Raw genomic sequence first — 12218 nt, forward strand, 5'->3', positions numbered from 1 at the left:
AGTGTTGAACTGTGGCTCGGTAGGCATAGGCCAGGCCCCAGTACAGTGCGAGAAGCTGCTGGTTTTCATTGGGATAGGCAAGGCACCCTTCTATCAGGTGACGTGTCAGTTTGCCAGGGTTACTTGCCTGTTCGGATGTAAAATCCCAGATTATGGGAGGTGATAACCGTCCTAGGAATCTGCCCAAATCCTTCCATATACCCTGCCACCCAGGGACTGGTCGCTTGAGGGCACATTTCAATATTGCCTCACCTAAAACTTGCCTCCTCTTATACCAGGAAGAGACCAGGTTCCACAATACCCATAATATGCCACCAGTATTAATTATTAGTATTGAACAGCTCACGTAAGGGTGAACAAGGACCTCGGGAGCCTGCATAATAAAACCATTCACATCAATGCCTGGTAGGGAGAGGGAGATGTGTTCCCTCATCTCCTCCACAAGATAGCTCCCACAACACAGCAAAGCCATCACTGCCAGGACAAAGCACATAGACACTATTTGTATTAGCACGTTCCCGCGTTCCTTCATTCTCCCCACAAGATAGCTCCCACAGCACAACAAAGCCATCAGTGCCAGGACAAAGCACACAGCCATTATTTGCATTAACATGTTCCCAAACTCAGCAAGCTAGAGATAAGCAAGCAGCTAACAACCTCTGTGACCTGCACAGGAGCTTGCCACTTAATAACTAGCTATACAACGCTTAATGCAAAACTGCCGTTGTCGTGCCGCACGTTGGGCGCCAAAAAGGACTGTGGTGGGTTGACCCTGGTCGGATGCCAGGTGCCCACCAAAGCCGCTCTATCACTCCCCCTCCTCAGCTGGACGGGGGAGAGAAAATATAACAAAAGGCTCGTGGCTCAAGATAAGGACAGTTTAATAAAATGATAGCAAAGGTCGCGCACGAAAGCAAAGAAAAAACGAATGATGTTACTCTCTACTTCCCATCAGCAGGCGATGTCTGGCCACTTCCCGGGAAGCAGGGCTTCAGTACGCGTAGTGGTTGCTCCTGAAGACAAAAATGCCACCCCCTTCCGTCTCCCTTCACTTAGCTTTTATATCTGAGCTGACGTCATATGGTATGGAATATCTGTTTGGTTAGTTTAGGTCGGCTGTCCTGGTTATGTCCCCTCCCAAGATCTTGCCCTGTCCCAGCCTGCCATTGAGGGGAGGGCAAAAATGTTGGAGAGACAGCCTTGATGCTGTGCCAGCACTGCTCAGCAGTAGCCAAAACACTGGTGTGCTATCAACACCTTTTCTAGCTACTGATGCAGAACACAGTGCTATGAGGGCTGCTATGGGGAGTATTAACTCCATCTCAGCCAGACGCAATACAGAGGGGCATGAGGCTGCTAGAGCTCTCTAATGCTCAGAGCATGATGCAAAAGGTTATGATAGTTGCAGAGTAGTTTAGGATATTCAGTTGTAGGTAGCAACACGCTGTAAAGATGCATTATTTTGTCTGAGAAAGGACTAAGCTGGTTGGCAGGGAAGAAAGCACCTTACGAGCTCATGTTGCTGCCTGTGGGCAATGGAAGCTGTTGCTCAGCTGGGGAGCCCAGGCAGTAGGAGAGCAGAGCAAGAGCAGTTTTGCCTTCAAAGACAAGGAAGCTTCTTGTTTGTCTTTCTAAAACGCAGAGCATGCATTTTTCAAAAAGCATATTTCCTCTTGGATTCAGCTTAGCGTTTTTCTTTTCTGATGCCAGAATTCTGAATTTTTGGGGTGGGGGGAAAGAAAAAAAAAAAGGGGGGGGGGGCACGGAATTTCTAATGGAAATCCTGACAGTCTGAACTTCTGTGGTATAATGCTTCCCGTAACCTATATGGCCAAATGCCAGTGCGACATCTAATACACACTTGGCTGCTGAAAGTTCCAGCTAAGGAGACTGCTGTGTTGGAATATGTCAGGGAAGAAAATGAGTTCAAGTGCTAAATTGCCATTGAACCTGAGGGAGAGTATTAGTAACTTCAAAGAAATAAAGTGAAGGTTTTGGTGTTTGGTTAGATTTGGTGGTCAGTTCATCTCCTGCAGGACCAAGATGGGCACATGGGGACCAGTAGACACCCAACAGATTGTAAATAGAATAGAAAAATAGACAAAAATTCAGGTTTTCAGTGATCAAGTTTGGCAGCTGATGTTTTCAGCAAGTATAAATTTCTTCCATCAAACAGTGCTCAATGTGAGAGTCTCACGCTACCCACTGAGAAATGTTTTACTGTGGCACATGTGCATGCCAAGATCCCTTACCTCTACTGGCATAGGTGAGATGCTGAGAACTTCTTTACACCCACCTCCCCCCCCCCCCCCATGATGCAGGGCAAGAGAGTGCTGGCTGTAGCATTTGCTACATATCAAGGTGCCACGATCAGATCACTGGTCGGCCCGGACCAGGGGAAGACACAGATAACACATACAGTGTGAGCGCCAACTTCCACCTTTTATTGCGCAGTAGATTCCTTTTATATTAACAAGGGTAGGCAGGGTTACGGATACGTCATAGGGCTGTGACTAACCCTCCATCTTTCCGTAACACCGCGAGATCTTCCGGGCGCCAAACCCTACATCTCCCCCTCCCTATGACCAACTGTTATGAACAGCTTCACCCAAAGAACTAACTGTGTAAAGTACCGTAAACACAAGCACATTTCCATATCTAAGCCCAAACACTACATCTCAAACACACACAAACATAATCCACACAGGTGGTAAATGGAAAGCCAAGCCTTATTGTCTGGGGCATCCAGATTCCCGGCTGTAAGCAACTCTGCAATTCCGTCCCTGACAGCCAGATCCCATAAAGGCACGCATTGATGGGCTCTGAGAGGGACGTCATCCAGACACGCATCGGGCTCCCCAACTGGCCCTGCATCCACTGCCAGAAGTTTGTAGCAGATACCCAAGGCTTCACAAGCCAGGATAGGATGACAGCAATCTGTAAGAAAAAACACTCAAACACTACGAGGTTAGCTTGAGCCTTAGCACACTCAACCACAATCACTTCCTTAGCCATCTCCGGAAGGTTTGCAGCCTGTATAGCAAGCTGAAGCCGATCTAAAAAGGCAGTAAACCTCTCGGCAATCCCCTGGCAGATCTTTACCCAAGGGAGATCTGCTCTGTCCATAGCCGCGACAGGCTTAAATGCGGCCAAGGCAGTAGGCGCAACTGCCGCAAAGTCACGTCCGCGCATGCCCTGCGCCTGAGGTGTCGCAAACTGCCCCTCCCCCATGAGTTGTTCTATGGTCACTCCCACTAGGTGGTGACCAGGAGCCTGAGCATCGGTCACGATCTTAAGGCACTGAGCTCGCCATTTCTCCTTAAACAACAGCAATGATGGGGGCAGCACCCCTCTCATCAGCTGCATCACATCAAAGGGCGCAACAGGCGTTGAAAGCAGACATTCAAACAAAGTGAGTGCCTGCACGGAATTCACTCCATGCGCCTGCACAGTACTCGCGAGTTCCCGAACGGTCTTTACATCAAAAGGAGTCCACTCATACCCTCCCCGCGCCGCTGCCCGAATAGGGAGAACGACCGGCTGAAACTGCACCCCTGAAAGGCAACATTCTTTGGCCACCAGTCGCCAGTCGCCCTTTTGGGTGCCCCCTTCCTGGCCATCCCCGGCCCCCTGTGTGGGGGGCATTAGCGGCACCATACGCTCCCCATTCTGTATGACCCCCTCAAGTCTCCGCAACAGACCCTGTACTCTCTGCAAAATGTTCGGTCTCTCCTCTATTTAAGTCTGTGGCGCAGGTTTTGATGGCCTCCGTATTGCACCATCCCCCTTCTCCTCGTCAGAACTATCGGAATTGCCCTGCGCTGGCACCTCACGCCACTTCCGCAAGGACCCAGACGAGGGTTTAACCCGTTCCGGCAAAGGCGCAGTAGACTTAGGCTCAGCAGGCACGGGAGGCTCAATCCCAGGAGGCTCAGTCCGCTCTCCCAGCAAGGGCGCCTGATCTCCCTCACAGGGGGGTGTTTCCTCCTCTGCCACCGTCTCCAACCCCCGCAGCCTCCTAACTGCTCCCTCCGCGGGTGGCCGTTCCTCCCACTCTCTCAACTTACAGTATTGTGAGAAACTATGGACTAGGGTATTGTTATTAAGATTTATGTTAAGCTCAATGTAAAGGTCAGGAAATCGCTCATGCAAACAGCTACCAGACACCACCTGTGTAAGATAAGATAAGATAACCACAATCGTTTACCATTATGCAAGATAACCGCCAGGTATCCAGGAACCGACAGAAACAGGACAGACAACCCCATATAAGGACATATGAGTAAGGGATTAACTATGAGACAAAGGAGAAAGACTTCTTACTTCGGCCTCAAAGAGGCAGACAACGACCCCCTAACAACAACCGAAACATGCGCAGAGTATCTCCACTACTTCACAACACGGAAATAAAGGTGTATAAAAAGGGACTGTTTGAACTGCTCAGTACGGCAGTTGGTGGAGCGCAGACTCCCCTGCCGTCCAGCGCTGTATTTGCTCATATTCTACTTGCTATAATCAATAAATTTTTAATTGGATTATGATCCCTTGTGGTCGCAATTTATGACAGTATAAATGTCCCTTAACATCCCTGCCTGGAACCCAGTCCAAGAGGCATTCCTCTAAGTCCTTCCGAACCACCCGCCGTAATTCTTCCCAGGGAAACTTCCGGGGGGGGGGGGGGGGGGCGCGCGTATCCGGCCCCGCTGGTGCCGTTTCAATAGGAAAAACCTGGGTCTCCGCCGCACCTCCCGCGTCCCCGCCCTTAATCAGAGAGAGATCGGTCTGCGAGCCCTGCTCCACGACCGCCCACTCCGTCTGAGTCTGACTCACTGTCCCCGAGGGCACCGTCTCCCGCTGTTCCTGAGGCGGCGCCTCATCCGCAAACAAAGCAGCTCGCGCTGCCAACCAGCATGCCCCGGCTTTCTGTCCTTCCGTAACCACCCTCTCCACTTTTCCCCAAGTTTGTAATCATTCTGCAGCTCTGCGCTCGCCCCCGAGCGCAGATTGGAGCAAAGACTCCCGAATCTCTCCCCATTTTGGGGGATTTAAAACTTCTCTAGGAGATCCAATGCCTCCCCGGCGCAACATCCATTGGATGCATTCGCCCGTGGGGCCCTTCCTAACCGTTCCGCGGGCACCCACCTCATCAGCCAATACCTTCAATACCTTAATCACTTGCGCAAGTTCCTTTGTCACCTGTGCGACCGACCACGTCGGGGTCACCACTATGTAGCGTTCGCTACATATCAAGGTGCCACGATTAGATCACTGGTCGGCCCGGACCAGGGAAAGAGACAAATAACACACACAGTGTGAGCGCCAACTTCCGCCTTTTATTGCGCAATTGATTCCTTTTATATTAACAAGGGTAGGCGGGGTTACGGATACGTCATAGGGCTGCGACTAACCCTCAGTCTTTCCGTAACATCGCAAGATCTTCCAGGCGCCGTTCCCTACAGCTGGCTGCCCCCCCGAGAGGGTGGGGGGGATAGTGGGAGAGTAGTGGGGCTCCCTTTTGGTTTGACTTTTGCTTCCAGGCCTCAGAGCCAAGACTGATGCTGCTGTTATATATAGGTTGAAAACATTAGGAGAATATTTAAATTCAACGATGGCTATGTTTTCACTCAAATGCAAGAAAAAAAGATGAAAGTGGCTCTTTCAAGCTAGTGGGGCTAACTGATGCTTAGCTCCTCTCTTCGGTGCACCTGGTGTGGTGGTGAAGGAAATTGGTGGGTTTGAGCTTGCTTCCTTCCCCAACACAGGTGGCCTGCACTCTGCTGCTCTACGGCCACCAAGCCACCCAAAATTCTTCCCTTCCTGTGTCCCCCTTCTTGCTGAGCCTTAGCTCCTCCACAGCCCGCCCCAAGGTCTTCTTTGTGCTAAGGGATCAGTATCAAGGGAATGTAATGCCATGAGAAAAAAAATGTCCCACAGCCTTTTTACCTTTTACCTGCTGAGGCAGGTTGTTGCTTCAGCCTCCTTTATAGAGCCGTGGTCACAAGGTGGTGGTTTTCTTCCCTTTTCTGCTGATTCAGCATAAGCAACTTGTTATAAGTTACGACGAAAAATTGTATGCCAGTTCGGGGATAATCCAATCAAGGTTTATTGTAGCAAGCAACAAGCAGGCAAAACAGTGCTGGGCAGCCGGGGAGTCTCCGCTCCACCAACGGCTCGCACCTGATATGGTAACGTGTTTCACAGTTAAACAGTTAAGTGTTACATATGTATGGGATTTCCCGGTACGCCTATACATATTCATGACCTATTCCCGCTTCGTATTAAAATTAGTTCCAAGAGGTATTACAATTAGTTCCAAGGGGTATTACAATTAGTTCCAAGGGGACACTCCCTCACGTTTATCTGTCCAAGCCACGGAATCGGCCTTGGCCGGTTTCTGAGACCAGTTCCTTATTTTCTCAGAAAACTGCTCTTGAGGAGTTATATGATAAGGTAATCAAGACTGGCACATCCTGCTTACTTAGCTCAATATCTAGTTTCTGTAATTGTTACTGCGGTTATTGCCTAACAAGTTATTGCAGTTAAAAGCAGCTTAGTTACTAAGTTGTAGAGATCAATATATTTTAACAACCAACATGTTTGATTAACAAATTGGTTATGCAGAGCTTATTACACAACTGATGGAGGGCACTGATTCTCACCAGTCAGACGGCAGTGGCAAAGGTTATGGCAAGTGTTGTGAAATGCACCAGGTCTTCTCCTCTGCTCCTTTTGGGGATGGAATAATTGACACAGCCCAATATTTCCTTCCCTAACTCGGGAACCTCTTGAATTTACTATCCACAATTTAGTTACTCATTTAGCAGTTTCAAGCCTGTTATTGGGCTGTCCTAGATTAAAACCACTTGATGCTTCATTGGCTTTTGAGGCCAAACGTGGGCGGTGACCAGCCCTCATGGGTGGGCCTGAGCGGTGGCCCCACAAGCAGAGAGGTTTTTGGATACTTCTGCATTGCTGAAAACGCATAAGCATTTGGCTTTTCCCCTATACAGTGCTTGATTTTGACTTAATTGCAGGGCTAGTGTCTGCTGCATGGGAGCCCCTGTGAAGTGCAGTGACATGACTCCACATGGCTGATGGCCAGCAAAGGGGCTTCGGTGTAATTTCAGGGTTTGGGACTGATCTTACTTTGAGTCTCTGCATTTCCTTCCCTCCCAACTAATGGGGACTCTCACCACATATATAAAATTTGTTAAAAGCTAATGGGGAATTTGCCCTCCCCTCTCCTAAAAATGAGTCTACAGGCTCATGCTTTGTTAAAAAGAAGTCAAATCAGTAAGATCAGACAAATCTCAAAAAACCAAATCACAAATCCCCCATATGCTGTCATTCTGCCAAAGCAACCCGCATCAAAGCTTATAAACTGGCTTATTTTTGGCTTTTTCTGTGGGTAGCAAAATATATTTAAGTCTGAGTCTCCCATCAGTAGCCTTTCCTTCTACCTCCTATCACACAGATCCCCTGCACTGTATTCCTGTCCCTATTTCCACACCCTAACATCAGTAATGATATCAGAAGAATTATTTTTACATAGGTTTGGTTATGAATGAGCATCTTTGATTTGCTTAATAAATGGGAAAAGATGCATGAGCAAATGGCATAGTTAATTTACTATTGAAAAGAGTAGGGATCTTATCCTCTTCCTCAGCGTGGGATAGGCAGTGGTAACCTCTTATGGTAACCACTTCCCCTTATATGACCCTAAGACAATTTTAAAGGGAAAAAATGTGTGCAGGTTTTGAGAGATCATCTGGTTATAATTTTAAACAATTAATTCTCCTGTCTTAGCTTAGGGTATCCCAGGTACATCAAAATCTGCATATGGCTGCGGTCCTCTGCAGTAACTGCAGGTATGGAGGTATAGACTTTGCCTTGGTGCATTGCCCATGAGCAACCCTTCCCAACATCAACAGTCATGCTTCTAACTTATCCCAAATGCCTTCTGCTTGTGTGAACCTGCATTGAGTGTGGTGTCTGAGTAGGCTTTTTTAAGCAGTGATCTTATTGTTAGGATTTTTTCTTCTGTTTGTTTTGTGGCATTTTACAGTGTGCCAGAGGTGATCTCCAAGGTGCTCGGGCTTGCAGAGTCTCCTCTTTCTTTTTGTGCAAAGACCTTCTTGCCTCTGGTCAGCTCCTTGTGTTCAGTGGGGCCTACAGTCATCCAGGCGGATGGAGAGTGGCTGCAGAGGCCAGTCTTGGGCACCACACTGCAGGTACCATAACCAGCGCTCCCTTCAGTGCCTTGGCACTACCCTCACCTCTTTACCTATAGCCAGTGTGGAGCGCTGTGACCACCATGTCAGCTGGCCTGAGCCCGCCTTGTTAGATCTGATGTGATTAAAGTGGGATTACTGAATCATTTCACAGGGCTGAAGGTGTGTGTTATACAGCTGCTGAGTAGGAGGCCAACGCTTTGGTTTTCTGTCGGTGGATGAAGCAGTCAAAAGCGCATGACTGGTGACCTGGTGGTATTCCTGCTGGGTAGGGGTTTGTCAGGGAAAGTCTGCATATGTGAAAGCCTCCTTGGGTTAAGCTAGCATAGTGCATTTGCACAAATATTTTAAGCATGCAATTATTCAGGTAGCATATTGACACTTTTGGAACTATGACCAATAAAGGCAGGTTTATTTTGCCTGGCTGGTGAAATGCCCTTGGACGGAAGAGTTAATCTCTTGTGGTTGTACAGAATGATAACACACTGATGTTTTCAGTTGTTGATAAGTAGTGTTTCCACTAAGTCAAGGATTTTTCAGCTTCTCATGCCCAGCCAGCAAGAAGGCTGGAGGGCCACAAGAAGTTGGGAGGGGACACAGCCAGGGAAGCTGACCCAAACTGGCCAGAGGGGTATTCCATACCATGTGATGTCATGCCTAGTATATAAACTAGGGGGAGTTGGCCTGGGAGAGATTGCTGCTCAGGAACTAACTGGGCATCGGTTGGCGAGTGGTGAGCAATTGCATTGTGCATTACTTGTTTTGTATATTCCAATCCTTTTATTATAATTCTTGCCATTTTATTATTATTATTATCATAATTAGTTTCCTCTTTTCTGTTCTGTTAAGCTGTTCTTATCTCAACCCATGAGTTTTACCTTTTTCCTTCTGATTCTCTGCCCCATCCCACTAGGTGTGGGGGGAGTGAGTGAGCGGCTGCGTGGTGCTTACTTGCTGGCTGGGGTTAAACCACGACAGTCCATTTTGGCACCCAACCTGGGGCACGAAGGGTTGGGATAACGACAAACCTGACCAGAGCTTGTTAAAACAAATTTATTACAAGCATTCATTATATTAGTTTAATAGTCACTGGTCACAATGTAGATTATTGGCTCTTAGAGTTGTGGCACTCATTTTAAGAGTTCTGTTATGTATCACCTCATTTGCTGTATGTAGTTCCTCTTCTGCTGCTTATCATCCATGGGAGGTGGATTAAGGCTTTCACTTTGATGTATTGTGTAACACTGGCTTATGGTATGATAAAATTATCAGTCGTGGGACTAATGCAGTATTTGCACTCAGCATTGTTGTCACCTCTATACTTTGGGAGCCATCTGTGGGAAAGTATTAATATTTACACCTTTTACCTTTTCTCTTCTGAGAGCCAATCTATGGGCGAGACACCTTTCTTCCCCTTTCCCTTCTCCCCCAGTCTAGTTACAGTGGTGTTTGAGAATTTTGAAAAATTTGAATACCCTTGGGATGTTGAAACCAGCATGGTCCTCTTGCTAGGAACTAGCATGTTCCTGAATGTGGTTCAGCTCTTGTTTAAGGTTAAACAACTATTTAAGAAGATCACCCAGAGATCTGCCCCAAGGCTGGATAATGATGAGTGGCAGGGAGTGTGGGGTAGTATGGGCAAGTACCTAGAAAAGTGGGCACCTCCAATGTTTTGGAACTTTACCCTTGAACAAGTGCAGGATCCAGAAGAACTAGTAAAATATTTGGAAAAATTATGCCATCAACCTGACAATTCCAGAGAGACACAAATCACTGCAATGTGCTGGGTCCTGGCCCATGCCTATCGAGCCCTGTTCAACACCATTCAGGACCCTTAAGGGGAAGAGAAGGTCTCTGGATCTAACAACAAAACGACAGGCACTGGCGCCACTCCAACCCCAGCAACAGTCACTGTGGCTACACAAACCCCAGACACAGGCACTGCAGCTGAAACATAGAACTAATCTGTGCCAGTATCATTCCTCCCCATACAGAAAAAGAAATATACAAAAAAATCAGATCGTTTAGTGAGGGATGAAGATGAACCAGGGTCATCATGGGAACAGGAGGAAGAGGCAGAACCAGAGGTAATAAACCAATCCCTACACTGAGTGTGCTGTGGGATATGCGAAAAGATTTCAGCCGTCATCCAGGTGAGCACGTTATCACCTGTCTGCTCGGATGCTGGGACATGGGGAATTAGAAGGTAGGGAAGCTAAGCAGCTGGGATCACTTGCCAGGGAAGGTGGCATTGACAAGGCAATTGGAAAAGGGACACAAGCCCTCAGCCTCTGGAGGCAACTCCTGTCAAGTGTGAAGGAAAAGTACCCCTTTAAGTAAGACATGTCAACCAGGCAACTGGACCACCATGGAGAGAGGTATCCAATATCTGAGAGAATTAGCTGTGCTAGAGAAGATTCATTATGACACGGACAACGCATAATTACCCAGAGATCCAGACAAAGTCCCATGCACACAACCCATGTGGTAGAAGTTTGTATGGAGAGCACCATTGTCCTATGTCAACTCACTGGCGATAATGACCTGGAAAGATTAAGAGGCACCTATGGTGGATGAAGTGGATCGCCAACTCCAGCAATACAAAGAAAACCTCTTCTCCTCCCTACAAGCCTGCATTTTGGCTGTGGAGAAGCTGTCCAAGGATTTCCAGCAATTCAAAGAGGATATGTCCTACTCCACACTTGTAAGAACCAATGTCTCAGCTATTAGGAGTGAGCGTTCCTCTGCCCAAGAGAGAGAATATAGAAGGTACACTCCACGAGATCCCCTGTGGTTTTACCTATGTGACCACGAAGAGGACATGAGAAAACGGGATGGAAAACCTACCTTGGTCCTAAATGCATGGGTACATGAGTTACGAGGAAAAAACACCACAAAAGGGGATTCTACCAGGAAAAATGCCACTCCAGTTTCCAAAAAGAGTAGGGCTGATCTTACTTCTGATCCTCTTGAAGGGACTTCTAAATCGGCTTTACAAGAAGTGAATACCGGATACTCTGACCAGAATTAGAGGGGCCCTGCCTCCAGCCAGGTGGAGGAAAGGGATAACCGGGTCTATTGGACTGTGTGGATTCGATGGCCTGGCACGTCAGACCCACAAAAGTATAAGGCTCTAGTAGACACAGGTGCACAGTGCACTCTAATGCCATCAAGTTATAAAGGGACAGAACGCATTGTATTTCTGGTGTGACAGGGGGATCTCAAGAGTTAACTGTATTGGAAGCTGAAGTAAGCCTAACTGGGAATGAATGGCAGAAACACCCCATTGTGACTGGTCCAGAGGCTCCATGCATCCTTGGCATAGACTATCTCGGGAGGGGGTATTTTAAGGACCAAATGGTGTATCGGTGGGCTTTCGGTATAGCTGCCTTGGAGACGGAGGGCACTGAACAGCTGTCTACCCTGCCTGGTCTCTCTCAAGACCCTTCAATTGTGGGATTGCTCAAGGTTGAAGAGCAACAACTGCGAATTGCTACCACAATGGTGCACCGGCGGCAATATTGCAACAACCGAGACTCCCTGATTGCTATCCACATGTTCATTCACCAACTGGAAAGCCAAGGGGTGATCAGCAAAACTCGCTCACCCTTTAATAGTCCCATATGGCCAGTGCGAAAGTCTAATTGGGAGTGGAGACTAAGAGTTGACTATCGTGGTCTGAATGAAGTCATGACACCACTGAGTGCTGCCATTCCAGATATGCTAGAACTTCAATACGAACTAGAGTCAAAGGCAGCCAAGTGGTATGCCACAATTGACATTGCTATGCGTTTTTCTCAATCCGTCTGGCAGCAGAGTGTCGTCCACAATTTGCCTTTATTTGGAGGGGTGTTCAGTACACTTGGAATCGATTGCCCGAGGGGTGGAAACACAGCCCCACCATTTGCCATGGACTAATCCAGACTGCACTGGAAAAAGGTGAAGCTCCGGAACACCTGCAATATATTGATGACATCATCATGTGGG

The 12218-nt window shown here is 47.8% G+C and overlaps 1 protein-coding gene across 1 annotated transcript in view; it reads right to left on the reverse strand.

Moving 5' to 3' along the window:
* Nucleotides 1-1798: 1798 nt before the first annotated feature.
* The window catches only part of LOC126035342 (uncharacterized), a 171909-nt gene continuing 161489 nt past the window's right edge, over nt 1799-12218 (reverse strand). Inside the window, exon 2 of the mRNA XM_049793872.1 lies at nt 1799-5142. Within this exon, the coding sequence (XP_049649829.1) occupies nt 2659-3657 (999 nt within the window). The 5' untranslated portion in view covers nt 3658-5142 and the 3' untranslated portion in view covers nt 1799-2658. The remainder of the gene's footprint in view (nt 5143-12218) is intronic.

This window comes from Accipiter gentilis, chromosome W (genome assembly GCF_929443795.1).
Source record: "Accipiter gentilis chromosome W, bAccGen1.1, whole genome shotgun sequence".
Taxonomy (NCBI): Eukaryota; Metazoa; Chordata; class Aves; order Accipitriformes; family Accipitridae; genus Astur; species Astur gentilis.